Raw genomic sequence first — 19,869 nt, forward strand, 5'->3', positions numbered from 1 at the left:
GGCTCCTGCGTGCTAGGAATCCCACCCCTGGCCCCCTGCTGCTGCAGGCTTCCGATGCTCTCTGTTCTGTGTGCAGGTGAAGACGCCTGGAGATGCCGGGGCTGTGGGGACCACGTTGCTCCAAGCCAGAGGTTGTACAGGACCGTCAACGAAGCCTGGCACAGCTCTTGCTTCCGGTAAGTGGATGTGTCCTCCTGTTCATTCTTTTCTCTTACTGTGGGGGAAGAGGGTAGGGGCAGAGGGCGGGAAGCAGAGACAGATGGACAGAGAGAGAGAGCTGCTATCCACTGATTCACTTCCCAAATGCCTGTAATCGGGAACTCAGCCTGGGTGTCCCGTGAGGGACTCAGCTACTTGAGCCGGTACGCGCTGCCTCCCAGGAAGCTGGGATCAGGAACTGGAGCTGAGACTCAAGCAAACCCAATATGGGATGCCAGGGTCTTGCCCGCTACACCAGACTCCCACCTCTGTGCTGTTCTGACCAGTGTATAGGGACCAAGCACCATTTCATGTTCCAGAAGAACAGGAGCAAGCTTCTGACTTGAGAATTTTTTTTAAGGTTTTGTTTATTTAAAAGGCAGAGGTACACAGAAGGGGAGAGAGAGAGAGAGAGAAACTTCCTTCTGCTGGTTCACTCCCTCAATGGAGCTGGGCCGCTCTGAAACCAGGAGCCCAGAGCTTCTTCCAGGTCTCCCACGGGGGTGCAGGGCCCCAAGCACTTGGGCCATCTTCTGATGTTTTCCCAGGCTCGTTAGCAGGGAGCTGGATTGGAAGTGGAGCAGCCAGGACTCTAACCGGCACCTTACAGGATGCCAGCACCACAAGTGGAGGCTTAACCTGCGCCACAGCACCGGCCCCTTGAGCATTTCCATGCCAAAGACATTGGCAGTGGAGGGGTGATGAGAGGAATGTGGCAAGCAGGAGCCATGACCAGGTCTCAGGTGAGGCCTGCCTGAAGCCAGGTTACAGTGGAGAAGCCCCAAGTGAGCCCAGTGCGGCTGGATGCAGGGGATGGGAGGAGGCCGTCTTTGGGTTTCCCGGCACCCCCAGTCAATGGATGGGGAGACCGAGGCCAGAGGAGCTGCTGGTGTTTGCAGGGGCCACAAGGGCTGTCGGCACTGCACTTGGCAGAGCCTGCTCTTCCTCCTACAGGATGCCTCCCTGGGTTCCTGCTTTTTGTTGTTCGCTTTATTATTGTTTGGAGGCAGCTCAGTTTCTTGCAAATTATACAGCCCTTAATGTCAGATCTGTTCCCTCTGTCTGGGATTCCATTTCCTCATTTGGGAAACAGGGGTGTTAATAATCTACCTCATCAAGTTGTTGAAATTGAATGAAATAATATATGCGAAGCACCCAGCACCTGGTTGTTACTCACTGAATGCGCATCCCTTTGTCCTGGGAGGTCGGACTCTTCAAGGGTGGGAGCTTGTCTCCGTATTCTCCAGAACACGAAACAGTGCTTGGTCCATAGTCACCGCACATCGGCCGCGTGAGCGGCTGTCCACTCTGGAGGCTGGGTGGGCACGCTCTGGTCCCCCTGGTCTGTGCTCGTGTCCCGGGAATGAGACAAACGGTGGACACCCAGCAGCTCCCCCACCCACGGTTCTTATGAAGCATGTCCTGTGCTGATACCAGCAGTTGAGTCGGCCTGCAAGCACTTGCGGGAACCACGTAGGGGACGGGCGCGGAGAGATGTGGAAGAGTTGGAGGGAAACCAGCATTTTCCTGCCCTCTCAGCTCTTAACTCAGAGCGCGGGGCTCTGTGATCCTGACTGCCTCTGTTCTTCTCCCTCTTTCACTCCTCAGGAAGTTGATTGCATTTTTTAATTATTTATTTGAAAGGCAGAGTTACAGAGAGAGAGGGAGAGAGAGAGAGATCCTCCATCCACTGGTTCACTCCCCAAATGGCTGCAACAGCCAGGGCTGGGCCCCGGCCAAAGCCAGGTTCCTGGAGCTTCCTCTGGGTCTCCAATGTGGGTGTAGGACCCCAAGGACTTGGGCCATCTTCCACTGCTTTCCAAGGCTCATTAGCACGGAGCTGGATTAGAAGTGGAGCAGCCAGGTCTTGAACCCATGCCTACATGGGATGCTGGCATCGCAGGCAGCGGCCCCACCCACAACACCACATCACCAGCCCCTGATTTTATCTTTTTGTGCTGTTTCGTATGGTAGGAACAGAGACTATACCTTATGGTGGCCAGCGCCGTGGCTCAATAGGCTAATCCTCTACCTTGCGGCGCTGGCATACCGGGTTCTAGTCCCGGTCGGGGCACCGGATTCTGTCCCGGTTGCCCCTCTTCCAGGCCAGCTCTCTGCTGTGGCCAGGGAGTGCAGTGGAGGATGGCCCAAGTGCTTGGGCCCTGCACCTTCATGGGAGACCAGGAGAAGCACCTGGCTCCTGCCTTCAGATCAGCGCGGTGCGCTGGCCGCGGCGCCCATTGGAGGGTGAACCAACGGCAAAAAGGAAGACCTTTCTCTCTGTCTCTCTCTCTCACTGTCCACTCTGCCTGTCAAAAAAAAAAAAAAAAAAAAAAAAAGAGAGAGAGAAAGAGAGGCCTTATGGACAAAGCCTTTAGCAGGCCCTTTCGTTTCATAGCTGAGGCCAAGACCAGCAAGAGAACCTAAAGAATTCCCAGGTCCTGTCTTGGCGTCTAACCCATGTGTTTGGATTTATTCCTGCTTCTTTCCTATCTTTATAAATATTTTCTATCCAAAATAAGCAGGACAGGATCAAACGAGCTACTCTTTGGAATTTCTGTATTCTGCTAGAGCTAACGAATGAGTGTATGGTACAACCCTGCACATCACCGATGAGAGGCTTGAATCCCAGAGGGCCTGCTCAGGGTCACTCAGACAGGCCAGAGATGACCAGAGCTGGCCTTCCAATTGAGGTTTTGGGTCATTTGTAGGTCTGGTCAGTTGCTGTCTTGTTAGAGACGTACACACACACACACACACACACGCAAATACATGTACGTAGAGAAGTAAGGCATGTTCGCGTGGTGGATAGGAGTACAGGCGGTATGAGACTTGTCTGGTCTTAAATGCAGTGCTTTATTAACTGCCCTTATGTGACTTCCCTGAGCTCTGAGCACTCATCTATAAAACGGGGATAAGAGTCTCATTCATCCCACATGGTCGTTAGATGGGATTAACTGTGATAGCCTATAAAAAGTGCCCAGCACAGCACCCAGTGCATAGAAAACTCTTAATAATGAGTAGCTGTCGCTTTATCTCATGTTGTGACGGTGTCGGTACACAACTACATGTATCATTTATTTCCCTTATTGCACATTCATTGGTCATCGGAGTTGGCCATGGGGATTAAGGGCAGCTTTGATCTTCTCGGCACAAGTCAAGCCGACGATGGTGCCTGTGGGAGAAGCCGAGCTGTGTCCTGGTTGCAGCTGCTTTCCTCTGATGCGGCTTTAGTGACGGAGCGTGTCTCCTGACTCCAGTGCTTTCCCATGGTAAATTCGAACTGGATGACGTGGGGCCCTCAGATGGCACCTGGTCTTTGCCCCAGAGGGATAGGCTATCTTCTGGAGCTGGTTGGGCTTTTGGCCAAATTGGAGGAAGACCTTCAGAGTTGGGAAGGACTGTGTCTGACCCTAGAGGTAATCTGGGTTATAAGAAGCTTGGAGCATCAGGCTGAATTTTTTTTTTAAGATTTATTGTATTTTTTTGAAAGGCAGAGTTACAGGGGTTGGGGGAGCAAGAGAAAGAGAGAGATCTTTCATCTGTTGGTTCACTCCACAAATGGCTGCAACAGCCAGGGCTGGGCCAGACCAAAGCCAAAAGCCAGGAGCCTCAGTCGGGTCTCCCATGTGGGTGCAGGGCCTGAAGCATTTGGGCTAGCTTGTGCTGCTTTCCCAGGTGCATTATCAGGGAGCTGGATTGAAAATGGAGCAGCTGGGACTCCAACGGGCGCCCATATGGGATGCCAGCACTGCAGGCACTACATACGGTGGCTTTACACACTATACCACAATGCCTGCCTCCTTAATGGTCTTTTTTTTTTTTTTTTTTTTTTTTTTTACAGGCAGAGTGGACAGTGAGAGAGAGAGAGAGAAAGGTCTTCCTTTTTCCGTTGGTTCACCCCCCCAGTGGCCGCTGCGGCTGGCGCACTGCGGCCAACGTACCGCGCTGATCCGTAGCCAGGAGCCAGGTGCTTCTCCTGGTCTCCCATGTGGGTGCAGGGCCCAAGCACTTGGGCCATCCTCCACTGCACTCCCTGGCCACAGCAGAGAGCTGGCCTGGAAGAGGAGCAACCGGGACAGAATCCAGCGCCCTGACCGGGACTAGAACCCGGTGTGCCAGTGCCGCAGGCAGAAGATTAGCCTATTGAGCTGTGGCGCCAGCCTCCTTAATGGTCTTTTAAGATCATCCTGGGGCCGGCGCTGTAGCATAGTGGGTAAAGCCACCGCCTATGGTGCCAGCGTCCCATATGGGCACCAGTTCAAGTCCTGGCTGCTCCACTTCAGATGCAGCTCTCTGCTATGGCCTATAAAAGCAGTAGAAGATGGCCCAAGTCCTTGGACCCGTGCACCCACGTAGGAGACCTGGAGGAAGCTCCTGGTTCCTGGCTTCAGCTCAGCTCTGGCCATTGCAGCCATTTGGGGACTGAACCAACGGATGGAAGACTCTCTCTCTCTGCCTCTGCCTCTCCTTAGCTCTGCCTTTCAAATAAATAAATAGATCTTTAAAAAAAATAGATCATCTCACCCCAGCTTACCTATAATCCCCTTGAAGCAGGACCTCCCTCTGTTCTACTCAGAGAAATTCATTCCTTTTTTTTTCCTTCCTCCCAGTTCATTGTGTTTACTTGAAAGGCTTAGAGACCGACAGATGATATCCCACCATCCCACAATGGCTAGGGGTCATCTAGGTTTTAAGCCAGGCGCTGGGAACTCAATCAGGGTCTCCCACATGGGCGGCAGGGGCCCAACTACTTAAGCCATCGCTGCTGCCTCCCAGGGTGCACAGCAGCAGGAAACTGGAATTGGGTGGAGCTGGGAGACCCAAACCCCAGGCACTGCAACATGGGATGCAGCTGTGCCAGTGGGTGTCCTAGCCTCTAAGCTAAATGCCTGCGCTAGAATTGCATTCTTGGATCTCTTCCAGTTTGCTCTTACCCAGCTGGCTGCACTTACAATAAAGGAAATGACTTTTCTTCTCCCCTTCCCACCCCCGCCCCGGCCCCCCGACACCTTTGTTTTCCTAATCACAGGGTGGAGCTAAATATTGAATGGAGACATGACTGGAGTTTGGCCCAAACTCCCCTTACCACCTCGTCCCCTGGCTGCAGCCGCATCCGCAGTCCTGCCTCTGACAGCCTTCCACCAGATTCTCAGGTGCCCAGGACGGTAGGAAGCCATTAAGGCCGGCATCTGGGCCTGGGCCGTGGAGGGCAGCTGACAAGCCTCCTGGAAGCAGCCCTGGCTGTATTTGTGCGGGTGCAGTTGGGCACCTGGCCAGGATCCTTCGGATCTGCAGCCCCACGGCCGACCGGCCCCTTGCCTCCTCTCTGCAGCCTCCCTATCAGACCTGTGTAAACTCTGGGTACCTCTGGTTCCCCCTTTTCTTGAGCAGTGACATTGATTCTAGTTCTGGGGCTGTCTCCAATGTTCTCTGGAACCGGCCCCCTCTTCTTAGAGGAGGCCGGGCGAGCAGCCAGAGAACACGTCCCTTGTAGCTGAGGTTAAGGTGTGGAGCTCTGAGTGGTGACCTGGCCTCTTGGCATGTTGGCACACCAAAGAACCTTGCCAGATTTCCTAACGATTGTCCTTTCACCCTCGTCACAGATGTTTGGCCAAGGAGGACGGATCCTAGGAGGAGGGAAAGTTGCCCCTATTAATTTTTTTAAAGGACTTAAACCTCAAGGGTGCTTTAAAAAATGTTAATTTATGTATTTACATCTACTTGAAAGGCAGAGTGATTGAGAGAGCCAGAGAGCGAGAGCGAGAGAGAGTGAGAGAGAGATCATCCTTTTGCTAGTTCACTCCCCAAATACCTGCAACAGCCAAGGCTGAGCCAGGCTGAAGCCAGGAGCCTGGAACTCCAAGCAGGTCTCCCACGTGGGTGGCAGGGGCCCAAGCACCGGAGCCGTCATCTGCTGCCTCCCGAGATGCATTAGCAGGAAATTGGGTAGCAAGCAGGTGTGCCAGGACTTGAACCCGGGCCCTCTGATAGGGGATGCAGGAGTTACAAGCAGCAGCTTAAGCCACTGCACCGCAGCCCCTGCCTTAGCCCTTAGTAATTCTTTTGGCCCCAACTTGGATCTCTGCTGCTTGACCTGGTTCATAGCAGCATTATCTGCAGGGACATTTGCTGTCTTTAAGGCACTCTTAGGGCTTCCCTTCTCAGGATTGTGAGCCTCAGCTCTCTCTTTGGAGAAGGCTTTCTCTGACCGGTATTCTGGAAGAAGGCAAATGCAGGCAGAAGACTGTGGTCACATCGTCAGGCAACGGAGATTTCCGCTAAATTCGTGCCTCAGGAAGGCCGGTGAAGAAATGACACACGTAGCAACCAGAGACTGTGGCGTAATAGGCTGGCTGAAGATAGGGTACTTTCTGTGATGCCGTAAGTCACGTTTTCCCCGCCATCACCCCCGTGTAAACAAGTGTAGTAGAATCAGAATTACAGTAATAGGTCCCATTTATTGAATGCCCCGGGTGAGACAGCATGGCAAGAATTTTATGCGCATCGTCTCATTGCGTCCTACACCAACCCAGTAAATTAAGTGCTGCTCTCACCTCCTTTAAAAATAGGGAAGTGGGGGTTACTTGCTTAATGTCGTAGAGGTAGTCAGTCAACATAGCCGGGTGTTGAACCCAGGCATTCTGACTCCTTGGTTACAAGTTTCTAGGCATCCTCAAATATGCCCTTGAGGCTGTCTCCTCTCCTATAGCATGTGGGTCCAAACCCCCCTGCTGCCTCCCACACAGTCTGGTGGTGTCAGATAACGTTGAGGGCTGTCGGTTCAAACTCTGAAGCGGTTCAAACTCTGAAGCGGCAGCAGCGCGCTGGGTCTCCGGCTCCCGATGTAGCCATCAGAGAGCAACCCCGCCATCTGCTGTTGGTGTTGCTGCTGCACGCGTTGGCCCCAGGCCTGTGATGCTGGCTGTGGCCCTGTCCGGAAGGTGTTTGTTTGTTTGTCTAGTTTATCTCTAAGGAAACAGCCTGCCAGCAGGTCACTAAAGCTGGCCCTTGGACACAGGGCTGGGACCTGCCAGACAGAGGAAGGAAGGACAGAATCCTAGGGACTCCAGCCCTAATGCAGAGACTCTTAGACCCTAACCCTGGTGTGTGGCCGCAGCATATAACCTCCAGTATATTTTTTTTTTTTTTTTTTTTTTTTTTGACAGGCAGAGTGGACAGTGAGAGAGAGAGACAGAGAGAGAAAGGTCTTCCTTTGCCGTTGGTTCACCCTCCAATGGCCGCCGCTGCAGCCGGCGCACCGCGCTGATCCTGGCAGGAGCCAGGAGCCAGGTGCTTTTCCTGGTCTCCCATGGGGTGCAGGGCCCAAGCACCTGGGCCATCCTCCACTGCACTCCCTGGCCATAGCAGAGAGCTGGCCTGGAAGAGGGGCAACCGGGACAGAATCCGGCGCCCCAACCGGGACTAGAACCCGGTGTGCCGGCGCCGCAAGGTGGAGGATTAGCCTATTGAGCCACGGCGCCGGCTTATTATTTTTTTTTTTTAAGGTTTATTTATTTTACTTGAAAGTCACAGTTACACAGAGAGAGAGAGAGGTCTTCCATCCACTGGTTCACTCCCCAGTTGGCCACAACGGCCAGAGCTGGGCCATTCTGAAGCCAGGAGCCAGGAGCTTCTTCCAGGTCTCCCATGCAGGTGCAGGGGCCCAATCCACTGCTATCCCAGGCCATAGCAGAGAGCTAGATCGGAAGTAGAGGAGCTGAGACTCGAACTGGCGCCCATATGGGATGCCAGCACCGCAGGCAGCAGCTCTACCCGCCATGCCACAGTGCCAGCCCCCTCCAGTGTATTCTAATTGTGCTCTTTTCTTTGAGAAGACAGAACTAGGACCCCACAGCTCTGCACCTGCTGAGGCCCAGGGATAGACAACTGCTGTTCATTGAGCATTGTATTAAGAGCTTCATTTAGATTATCTGATTCAATTTTTACAAGGATCCTGTAATCCCTATTTATTTTTTTGAAAGGCAGAGCAACAGAGAAAGGAGACAGATCTTTCATCTGCTGGTTCATTCCTCAAATGGTCGTAACAATCAGTCATGGGCCACAATCTGGTCTCCCACGTGAGTGGCATCTGATATGGGATATGGGCATTGCAAGCCATAGCTTAACCCGCTGCTTGCCGCGGTGCCGGCTCCTGAGCCCCCATTTTATACTAAGAAAGAAGTTCCAAAAAAGCAGAGTGACTTGTCTAGGGCCACACAGCTGACGTCGGAACTGAGATCTCTCTGGCTTCCAAGAGGGTCTTCTTTCTTCCGGGGAAGAGCAGTAGACTTGGAGCCAGAAAAGCAGACTTGAGTCTTAGCTGAGCCTGTGGGCAAGCTCCTCAGCTCCTGGGAGCCCCAGTTTCTTATCTGTAAAATGGGGCGAAGGAACCCACCTCAGGAAACAGGTGTGAGGACTGAGAAGGTAGTGGGTTGGGAGCGCACTCTGAAGGCACAAGAGTGGTGTCATGGGAAAGATTAGTAGCAGCCAACGATGGCATTGCACGTCTCACACTAACTATCCACATCATAATTTCAGGCATCGTCTGAGTTAAGCACTGTTGGGGATCCAGAGTTGACATACTGGCCTGGTCCCCTCCTAGGCTCCTTCAGACAGCTGGAAACAGGCAGTAAAATGAAACGTTCTTAACAGTGGCCTCCACTCGGACTTCCCCTGTCTCTCCCTGGGAGCCACGTATTCCCTTAGTGATGTTCCAGATGTCGTCTGTTCGCTAGCCACTCGTCAGCCTTCGTCTTATGTGACCTCCCCAATTGCACTAGAGATACAGGCTGAGCAGCCCTGACCCCAAAAATCTGAAATCCAAAATGCTCCAAACACTGAAATTATTTTGAGTGCCAGTGTGACACCACAATAGGAAATTTCACACTGAACCTCATGAGATGAGTCGCAGTTAAAAGAAAGATACATTGAGCATATTGTATAAAGCCAAGTGAGCACTTGGCACTACGTCCCATATTGGAGGGCCTGGGTTTGAGTCCTGGCCCCACTCTCCGTTCCAGCTTCCTGCTGCTGTGCACCCTGGGAGGCAGTGGTGATGGCTCAAGTAGTTGGGCCCCTGCCATCCCTGTGGGAAATCCAGGCTGAGTTTCTGACTCCTGGTTTTGGCCTGACTGTTGCAGGCATTTGGGGAATGAACCAGATAGGGGTGGTGAATCTCTTCCTGTTTCTCCCACTGTCTCTTTGCCTTTCAAGTAAGTAAAAAAATTTTTTTTAATTTTGAAAAAGTATATTATGTAAAAATCACCTTTAGGCTGTGTATATTAGATGTATATGAAACAAATTTCGGTTTAGATTTGGGTCTGATTCCTAATATATTTCATATGCAAATGTTCTAAAATCCCCAAATATCTGAAACCTGAAACACTCTGGCCTCAAGCATTTTGGACAAGAGACCCTGAAACTTAGAGTAGTAAAGCAAATCAGAGTTTGGATTCAGGCTGCGGGGGCTCACAACCCAGCTTCACTGGCCAGCTGCCTCCTGCAGTCGGCCACGCAACCTCATCTACACAAGGGGCAGCGGCTCCCCCCTCGGAAGGCTGTTACGTGGATTAAAGTGGATCGCGTGTTCACGGTACTGAGCACTGGCCATGGCTAGGGCTCTTTAGATGTTAGCACTTGTGATTAGTGTCTGTCACCTGTTGGCTTCTATGACATTCCACGCGCCCCACCTAGTCACTGGTATTTCCGGTTTGCCTATCCTCCCCTGACCAGCTCGGAGATGTTATCTTTCCTCCAGGTGCACACTCTTTTTTTTTTTTTTTTCTCCGTGGGCAATTTGTGCACACCTCTGCTTCCATTGTCTTCCACCCACTGATAACCCCAAAAATCAGTATCTCAGCCCTGACCGTTCCCTGAGCTCTAGTTCCGTCTAGCCACCGTCAGTCTGGCATGCCATGTGAATGTCTTCCAAGCACCTCAGACTCAGCTGGACTTTATCTGCATCCCCTGACCCCCCAGGCTGGCCGCTCCTCCATCACGACCTATCTCATTGAATACCCCTCCACACCACCACCCCCAACTCTGAAACCCAGGAGTCTTTGGTGCCACTTCTTTCTCATCCTCCAGAGCCAAGCAGATCAGTTTTCTCTCGGGATTATGTTTCGAGTACATTCATTCCCTTCCATTTCTCCCCTCCACCACCCTGTTCCAAACTGCCGTCACCTCTGACCTGTACAGCTCCAAGAACCTGCGTTTCGCCACTGCCTCCCGCACACGTAATGCACTGCTCAAATCTGTTACCTGCAGAGCAGCTGGAGTGAGCGAGCTTTAAAAGCAAAAACTGAAACACTGCCCAGGCTTTCCAGGGTCCTTGGATGAAGACCAGGGTTGTTCATGTGGCCTGCGGGAGAGCCCCACGTCGTCTGGCCTCTACTCGTGTCTTCAGAGCCACCTCTCTTCTTCCCAGGGCTCAGAACACACCCGCTTTCCTTCAGTACACCCTGCTTGTTCACCCTGCTCCCTCTACCTAGCGTGCCTCCCACTCCGTTTGCCTCATCAACTCCTGCTCACCCAGCAGATCTTGACCGGCATGGCTCAGGAAACCAGTCACCCCTCCCCCTCGGAGCCCAGGTCAGGTTCCCGTTGTATGCTTTCATAGACCTTTCCTGTGAAACTTTTTCTGCCGTTTTAATCTCAGCCTGTGCATGTGACCATCTCCTGAATGACACAACTTGGTGAGGGCCGTCCCCTGTGATGTCACCACTGAGCAGTGCATCGTCAGCATCGGAGGGGCGTTTGCTGATTGAATTGCCAGAGATGGCCAAGAGATATGATGTAAGCAGGGCCTTTCCCTGCCTTCCCCTCCCCCTCCTACATCCTCCCCCTAGTGGCCCCCGTGGCTGCAGTTACTGTAAATGGCAAAGAGGAATGAGTTTCAGACATCGGTTGGGTTGTTCGGGAGGTAAGAAGGCAGAGCTGTAGCCTGTGCCACAAGGAGAAGCCAGGGAAGCGGGCGCAGGAGTCCTCTCTGGCAGCAGGTCTTGACCTGCACTTCTCTGTAAGTACAGTCCAGGCGGGGACAAGTCCCGGGGCCTGGGTACCCCTGGAGAGAGGCAGTCGGGGAAGCGTGAGTTCAGCCGCTATGGCACAAACTTCACCCCCGCCAGGATGTGAAGTTCTCCCTGTGGCTTCTCCTCTTCCTCTGGCCCTCGCTGATCTACAGTTGTTCTGCAGATTGAAAAATCTCGGTCCCTGTCGTTAGCATTTTTGTTTGGGTTACTAAGAAATTTTATCTCTGAAAGATAGCATTAGCTAAAGATGCCCACTAAGTCTGGAGTGGACAAAGTGGAATAGCTGCCTGGTGTCTTAGACTTGTAGGTGATTTCTAGTGCGAAAGGCAGTGGACAGATTGGGTTCCCTCAAGAACTTGGAAGTGAAGTCTGTCTTCTGTGGGTTAAAGTGATTAGGGTTAACCTGCAGTGAGAGAGTACCATGCAGTAGCTGAGCGTCTAGAAGAAAACCAGACTGGTTGGGTTCAAGTTCTGGTTCTGTCAGTTGTTGGCTGAGTGCCCCGGGCGAGTTACTTATCCCTTCTGTGTTTTATCTCCTCTCTGTACAGTGGAGGCACCAACTTAGCACCCACCTGCTAGTGCTATGCAAGAGGGAAATGGGTGAAGCCATGGGCAGCCCTGGGAGTGGGACCCTGCGAAGTGTCAGCCACTTGTTGCTAACTGCCAGAGAGGCACATGTCTCCCAGGGCTGAGTTACGTAGGCATTGCTGATGGTCCCACTTGTCTAAAGGAGTAATTTTTTTTTTTTCAATTAAAATTTGGTTCGAAAGCCAACATAATAAACAAAGAGTGGTCACCAGCAAAACACAATGTGAAATGTCAGTGAGGCAGAACGAAGGGCACGTCCCCCTGGAGGGGCTGAATTTGGCTTTGGTCATGGGGGGGTGTCTTTGTTGTGGCAGGGCTAGCTTGGCTGACTGCCCACTGCCAGCATGAGGTTTCTCTCCGTGGCAGCTCGTTTGCCTTTCCTTTAAGTCCATGCTCCCAGAGATACTTTCTGAAGGAAAGAAATACATCCCTAGATATGGGCTGTAGGACTTCTGATCTCGGTTGCCGGCTGATAAATAGACGTGTGGGCTGGTAAGTGCTTAGTCCAGAATCATCACAGCGTGTCTGTACCTCTGTAGATATCGCGAGGATCTCTTTCTGGACGAGAAGACCAAAAAAAATCAGGCCCAGATGAGGGACATCCACCTTGGCGCCAGCCCTGCAGAGGTCTCTGGGTGGTTTGCCAGGAGTCTTTCTCTGTCCACACCCTCTTCCTCCTTGTTTCTTGCAGCATTGACCTACCAGGTGTGGTTTTGTTGTTGTTTTTAATAGAAGCCCAGAGAGGTATAATGGCTGCCTAAGATCACACAGCAACTTTATTGTGGATGAGGGCAGGTTTTCAGGTTTCTGCCAGGCCAGGGCTTCTTTTCTGGCATTGCCTTCAGGGTTTTGTTTTGTTTTTCCCCAACAAACACTGGCTGGGGAAGAATTACTATTTTTATGTATGGAACCCTGAATGCTGCACATTTAAACCCCAGTTCAGTGGTGAGTTCCTTCGGCTTTGCCTTTTCCAGCTTGACAATGAGAGCCAGAATTCGGACCCAAGACCTCGCCCCTTAGTGACAGTGGATCGCATTGTACCTGCCACTGTGGTCGGCCCTGGTAGCTTCCACCAGCTTAGCCGGAGCTCCCTTGTCTTCCGAGTTAGCCTGTGTGAAGGCAACAGGTCTTCCCAGAGCCTAGGTGTCCCAGGCTGGCTTTCCCTGAGCTACTGCAGTGGGGAGCCCCCGTCTTACGACACAGGGCAGGGAGGAAGCCAGCCAGCTCGCTGGGATTCACATCATGTCAGTCACAGCCAGTGAGCCTTATTCACCAAGGTGCTAACAGCATTGACCTCTGCTCAGAAGACACGCGATCTAGAAAAATCCTTTTTGCCAACAACTCTCTTCTCAGCCAAGCAACCCTACTCCTCGTGCCTTCTCTCTGGTGTGTTCTTGTGGGCCAACTGAAGCAGAGTTGAATGGCTGATGGTACAAGGCCTGGGTGACCTGGTGAACCGTGGCAGGCACTTTCAGCCACTTAGTGAGGGTACCCCGTGCCCACGGCAGCCGAGGCAGCAGGGCCGTTTGACAGTGAGCGAGGCCCTTTGGGTAGATGTCCTGTGCCGTGTCGGAGTCCTTAGGCTTTTCCTCAAGCACGAGGTACTGCCTTCTGGGCCTGCTGCTGCTTCGTGACAGCAGGAGTCTTCCAGCATTTTAGGCAGCTGAAGGAGAGAGACAGCAAAGGATTTCTTCCAGAGCAGCCAGAGAAGCATCCGTGTGACGGCAGCATTTGGTGCTGAAAGTTCGGTGTCCATTCTGTGTCGGTGTCACGGAGCAGTAGTGATGACTAGACACCAGACGTTGCAGTCACACCCTTATTGCTCAGAGCCCACACAAACCTTGGCTGTTAAAATGAAGAAGTCAGAGCAAGGCACGGTGGCACAGTGGGTCAAGCTGCTGCCTGTGATGCCCACATTCCATATTGGAGTGTCAGTTCGTGTCGGCTGCTTTGCTTCTGATTCAGCTTCCTTGCTAATACACCTGGGAAGGCAGCAGAAGGTGGCCTGAGTACTGGCCCCTGCCGCTCAAGTGGCATCCCCGGGTGGCTTCTGGCTTCAGCCTGACTTTAGCTTGGCACAGACCTGGCTGTTGGGGTCATCTGGGGAGTGAACCAGCAGATGGAAGACCTCTCTCTCTCTCTCTCGCTCTCCATCTTTCCCTCTGTCTGAGTTGCTCTACCTTTAAAAAAAAAAAAAGATTTATTTATTTATTTGAAAGGCAGAGTTACAGAGAGGCAGAGAGAGAGAGAGAGAGAGAGAGAGAGAGAGAGAGGTCTTCCATCTGCTGGTTCACTCCCCAGATGGCCGCAATGGCTGGAGCTGTGCCAATCCGAAGCCAGGAACCAGGAGCTTCTTCCGGGTCTCCCACGTGGGTGCAGGGGCCCAAGGACTTGGGCCATCTTCTGCTTTCCCAGGCCACAGCAGAGAGCTGGATCAGAAGTGGAGCAGCCAGGACTTGAACCAGTGCCCATGTGGGATGCTGGCACTGCAGGTGTTAGCTTTATTCGCTACTGCATAGTGCCAGCCCCGTAAATAATAAATCTCAAAGTCAGATGAGCAAGTCAGTAGAGATGTGGCCCCAGGACAAAGGCACAGCCGCTGGGTGGAAACATTACTTGGCCAGCAAACTCCACATGAACATAGACAACAGCCAGCCGTAGACTTGAGGTGCAGGTGCCCATCCAGGGAGCCGAACTGGCAGCTAAGGATCAGCATCCTGTCTGTGTTCTTCGTGTTTGTGTTCTGTTTTTTCTGGGGACCTCTGCTTGCTTAAACACCTCTGGTAGCTCCTTGCTGCCCATGGGTACCTCTTTGGCCTGGCAGACTTGGTCTTTTGCGAGTCACACCTGCTGGCTCCCAGCATTGCAGGCTTCCCTGCTCGCTGCCCATGGGTGCCCTGCCTGTAGCTGACAGACCTGCTCAGTGTTCTGTGAGCACACCGGGCTCTTTCACGCCCCAGTGCATTTGCACATGTTGTTCCTTCAGGCTGGAGTGTCTACTGTGTGCCTGGCGTGCAGCCTGCTGGAGTCAGCCAACACTCCCGTCCCTGTGGACGAGCCCCTCCAGATCCCCCTCACCCCTCCCCAGCAATCAGAGGAGACCTTTCTCTCTGTGGTGTTCTCCTCATGCCTCAGTTATTTTGTTTTTAAAGATTTATGTATTTATTTGAAAGTCAGAGTTACATAGAGAGAAGATCTTCCATCCTCTGGTTCACTTCCCAAATGGCCGCAATGGCCAGAGCTGGGCCAATCCAAAGCCAGCAGCCAGGAGTTTCTTCCGGGTCTCCCATGTGGGTACAGGGGCCCAAGGACTTGGGCCATCTTCCACTGCTTTCTCAAGCCAAAGCAGAGAGCTGGATTGGAAGTGGAGCAGCCAGGACTATAAGGGATGCCAGCACTGCAGGCAGCAGCTTTACTCGCTGTGCCACAGTGCCAGCCACGCATGCCTCAGTTATGACCTGGCAGTATCTGTTAGGCACATGTGGCAGCACTCTTGGGGTACACATCTACAAGCAGAAGTTCTTTTTTTTTTTTAAGATTTTATTTAGGGCCGGCGCCGCGGCTCACTAGGCTAATCCTCCGCCTAGCGGCGCCGGCACACCGGGTTCTAGTCCCGGTCGGGGCGCCGGATTCTGTCCCGGTTGCCCCTCTTCCAGGCCAGCTCTCTGCTGTGGCCAGGGAGTGCAGTGGAGGATGGCCCAGGTGCTTGGGCCCTGCACCCCATGGGAGACCAGGAAAAGCACCTGGCTCCTGGCTCCTGCCATCGGATCAGCGCGGTGCGCCGGCCGCAGCGCGCCGGCCGCGGCGGCCATTGGAGGGTGAACCAACGGCAAAGGAAGACCTTTCTCTCTGTCTCTCTCTCTCACTGTCCACTCTGCCTGTCAAAAAAAAAATATATTTTATTTATTTATTTGACAGGTAGAGTTACAGACAGTGAGTGAGAGAGACAGAGAGAAAGGTCTTCCTTCCGTTGGTTCATCCCCCAAATGGCCTCTGCGGCTGGCACTGTGCCGATCTGAAGCCAGGAGCCAGGTGCCTCCTCCTAGTCTCCCATGCAGGTGCAGGGCCCAAGCACTTGGGCCATCCTCTACTGCCTTCCCAGGCCACAGCAGAGAGCCGGACTGGAAGAGGAGCAACTGGGACTATAACCTGGCGCCCATATGGGATGCCAGTGCCGCAAGCGGAGGATTAGCCTAGTGAGCCACGGCGCCGGGCCCAACAAGCAGAAGTTCTCTGAGAGTAGAGCCTGATCTGGTTCGTCTTTGTTGCCCAGAGCTTAGCAGAGTGCCCGGAGTACAGCAAGCAGCCAGGGTGTTTGCTGGCTGATGTGGCTCTCTGGCCTTCCGTATGCCCCATCACCATCTCTCTGCTCTGTGGTCCTCTCCCAGGCAAGACCGTTCCTTTGGAGGTGAGCGGTAGAGTAGACTCTCAGTCTCTAATTGTCACCCCTGAGTCTTTTTTTTTTTTTTTAAGGTTTACAAGCAAGATTTATTAGACCTCCAGCATTTCTGAGGCTTTTTTAAAAAATATTTATTTATTTGTTTGAAAGTCAGAGTTACACACAGAGAGAGTCTTCCACCCACTGGTTTACTCCATAGTTGGCTGCAACGGCCGGAGCTGCGCCAATCCGAAGCCAGGAACCAGGAGCTTCTTCTGGGTCTCCCACATGGGTGCAGGGGCCCAAGGACTTGGGCTATCTTCTACCACTTTTCCAGGCCATAGCAGAATGCTGGATTGGAAGTGGAGCAGCTGGGACTAGAACCGGCGCCCATATGGGATGCCGGCGCTTCAGGCCTGGCCATTAACCCTCTGCGACACCGTACCAGCCCCCACTCCTGAGTCTTAAGTCAGCAAAGCCAAAGCCTCAGTGAATGGCCTTCTGCAACTGCGGGAGCCCACTCTGCAATACTGTGGCTTGTTCTTTCTCCTTGCCCCTACAAAAGGCTAGAGTCCCTTCTCCCCTGGGACAGAACATTCTACCAGTTGTCTTCCTCCACGCCGCCCACCGTGACCCAGAGAACCCTGAGCGCCTCGTGCCAGACTTGAGTGAGGGTCGTTTGCTTCTGTGTGTCAGTCATCTTCTGGTCACACCTCCTGGCGGTGCCTGGCCACGGTTTTGATCAGCTGCTCTGCTCCCTTGGGTAGCACAGAACCCGCAGCTGTGCTTGAAGCTGGCTGGTGTCATCCCTCACGTTGGTTTGTTGTAGACTTTTTTCATTCCAGAGGTAATCTCTCGATAGAACGGCCCTGTCTTCTAGAACCACACCTTGAATGGCACACCAGTGTCACTGAGGAGCGACAGGCAGGTACTGTGGAGTTACCACAAGCAAGCATGACACGGGGAGGCGCACGTCCAGTGAGCCAAGGCTCATTCACAAATTGTCAGCCACCAAACACTGCTTAGTAAGCTGCTTTCCAAATTAAAAGGTGAACAGCCTGTCTTTGCCTTCATTTCCTCAGTTATAGCAGGCCATACTGGTGATCGGCCCTGCCTACCTCCCAGGGTGACTATGAGAGTAAAATGAAATAAAGTAGAGAGGCACTTAGGAAGGAATAAAGTAGTGGTTTGCAGCTTCAGTCTGCATCAGAAACACTGGAGCTTGCTTACAATGCAAATTGTTTTTTGTTAATACTTTAAAATTTATTTTATTTAGGAGATGAACAAACAGAGCTCTGAACCACTGGCTTACTCCCCACTTTTCTGGGGGCCGGGAACTCAATCCGGGTCTCCCCCCTGGGTGGCAAGTGACCCAGCCACTTGAGCTGCTGCCCACTGCCTCCCAGGAAGCAGAAGCAGAGCCGAGACTTGAAGCCAGGAGCTCTGCTCTGGGACGCTGCGTCCCGCGGGCATCTTCCCCACTGCACCAAACGCCTCTTCCGTAGCGTGCTCGTTGCTAGCCCTGCTCTCAGTCACTCTGACGCTGTTCTGCCTGCAGCAGTGGTGTCCGGGAATCTGCCTCTTCAACAGGCAGCCCAGAGGAGTCCAGTGCTTCTGTTCCTTTGGCCACACTTTCAGAGATACTGCAGTAAATCAAATAGCAGGTGTAGTTATTTGAGGCCGTTTTAGTGTTCTGGGCCTAGAGTCCAAAGACTTCGGTTAAATCTCAGCTCTGCCAATTCCTAGACCTGTGACCTTGAACGATAAATAACCTTCTGTGTTAACCCCTGGCTCCTTCATATGTTAGAAGGAGATGACAATCCCAGCCTCACAGGATTATGAGAATTGAATGAGACCACATATAAGCCTTCCCACCTCAGTACTTAGTTCACGGAACTCAGTGTTTCCTGAAGTGAGAGCTGAAGTGTCTACTACTTCTAGAACATCATGTCATGTTAGTAAGTCCCAGGCTAAAGATAATACTTGGCATCCATCTCTTTTTTTTTTTTTTTTTTTTAAGATTTATGTGTTTATTCAAAGAGTTATGGAGGGGAAAGAGAGAGAAGTCTTCCATCTGCTGCTTCACCTCCCAGAGGGCCATAATGGCTAGGGCTGGGCAGGGCCAAAGTCAGGAGCCAGGAGCTTCACCTGGGTCTCCCACATTGGTAGCAGGAACCCAAATACTTTGGCCATCTTCCACTGCTCTCCTCAGGCTGGGGACCTGGAGCGGAAGTGGAATAACCAGGATATAAACTGGCACCCATATGGGATGGCAGTGGTGTTACCCCTTATGCCCAGTGTCGGCCCCCTTGGTATCCTTCTTTTTTTTTTTTTTTTTTTTTTTTTTTTTTTACAGGCAGAGTGGACAGTGAGAGAGAGAGACAGAGAGAGAAAGGTCTTCCTTTGCCGTTGGTTCACCCTCCAATGGCTGCCGCTGCAGCCGGCGCACCGCGCTGATCCTGGCAGGAGCCAAGAGCCAGGTGCTTTTCCTGGTCTCCCATGGGGTGCAGGGCCCAAGCACCTGGGCCATCCTCCACTGCACTCCCTGGCCATAGCAGAGAGCTGGCCTGGAAGAGGGGCAACCGGGACAGAATCCGGCGCCCCAACCGGGACTAGAACCCGGTGTGCCGGCGCCGCAAGGTGGAGGATTAGCCTATTGAGCCACGGCGCCGGCTCTTTTTTTTTTTTTTTTTTTTTAATGATTTTATTTATTTATTTGACAGGTAGAGTTACAGACAGTGAGAGAGACAGAAAGGTCTTCCATCTGCTGATTCACTCCCCAAATGGCTGCAATGGCTGGAGTTGGGCCAATTGAAGCCAGGAGCCAGGAGCTTCTTCCGGGTCTCCCACACCGGTGTAGGGGCCCAAGGACTTGGGCCATCTTCTACTGCTTTTCTAGGCAATAGCAGAGAGCTGAGTTGGAAGAGGAGCAGCCAGGAGTAGAACCGGGACCCATATGGGATGCTGGTGCAACAGGCAGAGGATTAACCTACTGTTCCACAGCGCTGGGCCCTGTATCCATCTTAATCAGGTAAAAAGGAAAGAGAAAAGAACAGAATTTGGCATTTGGATAGAACTGTAGAGATTTAGTCCAATCCCTCTCCCTCTGCCATTTTTAAAGATTATGAACTTTTGTTTTAAGATTTATTTAAAAAAATAATAAAATCGTCCAGGTCTCCCACATGGGTACAGGGGCCCGAGCACTTGAGCCATCCTCCACTGCTTTCCCAGGCACATTCACAGGATCAGAAGTGGAGCACCCAGGATTTGAACCAGTGCCTATATGGGATGCCAGTGCTGCAGTTGGCAGCTTTACTCACCGTGCCGCAGCACCAGCCCCTACTGCCTTTTTTTTTTTTGACAGGCAGAGTGGACAGTGAGAGAGAGAGACAGGGAGAAAGGTCTTCCTTTCGCTGTTGGTTCACACTCCAACGGCCGCTGCGGCCGGCGCACCGCGCTGATCCGATGGCAGGAGCCAGGAGCCAGGTGCTTCTCCTGGTCTCCCATGGGGTGCAGGGCCCAAGCACTTGGGCCATCCTCCACTGCACTCCCTGGCCACAGCAGAGAGCTGGCCTGGAAGAGGGGCAACCGGGACAGAATCCGGCGCCCCGACCGGGACTAGAACCCGGTGTGCCGGCGCCGTAAGGTGGAAGATTAGCCTAGTGAGCCGCG

At 52.7% G+C, this 19,869-nt stretch overlaps 1 protein-coding gene across 1 annotated transcript in view; it reads left to right on the forward strand.

Moving 5' to 3' along the window:
• Nucleotides 1-19,869, forward strand: part of LIMK2 (LIM domain kinase 2) — a 68,479-nt gene that overhangs the window by 13,416 nt on the left and 35,194 nt on the right. The window contains exon 2 of the mRNA XM_008272149.5: nucleotides 77-176. Coding sequence (XP_008270371.1) covers nucleotides 77-176 — 100 coding nt within the window. The remainder of the gene's footprint in view (nucleotides 1-76; nucleotides 177-19,869) is intronic.

The sequence above is a fragment of the Oryctolagus cuniculus genome, chromosome 21 (genome assembly GCF_051225735.1).
Source record: "Oryctolagus cuniculus isolate XC-2025 breed Fujian yellow rabbit chromosome 21, ASM5122573v1, whole genome shotgun sequence".
Lineage (NCBI taxonomy): Eukaryota > Metazoa > Chordata > Mammalia > Lagomorpha > Leporidae > Oryctolagus > Oryctolagus cuniculus.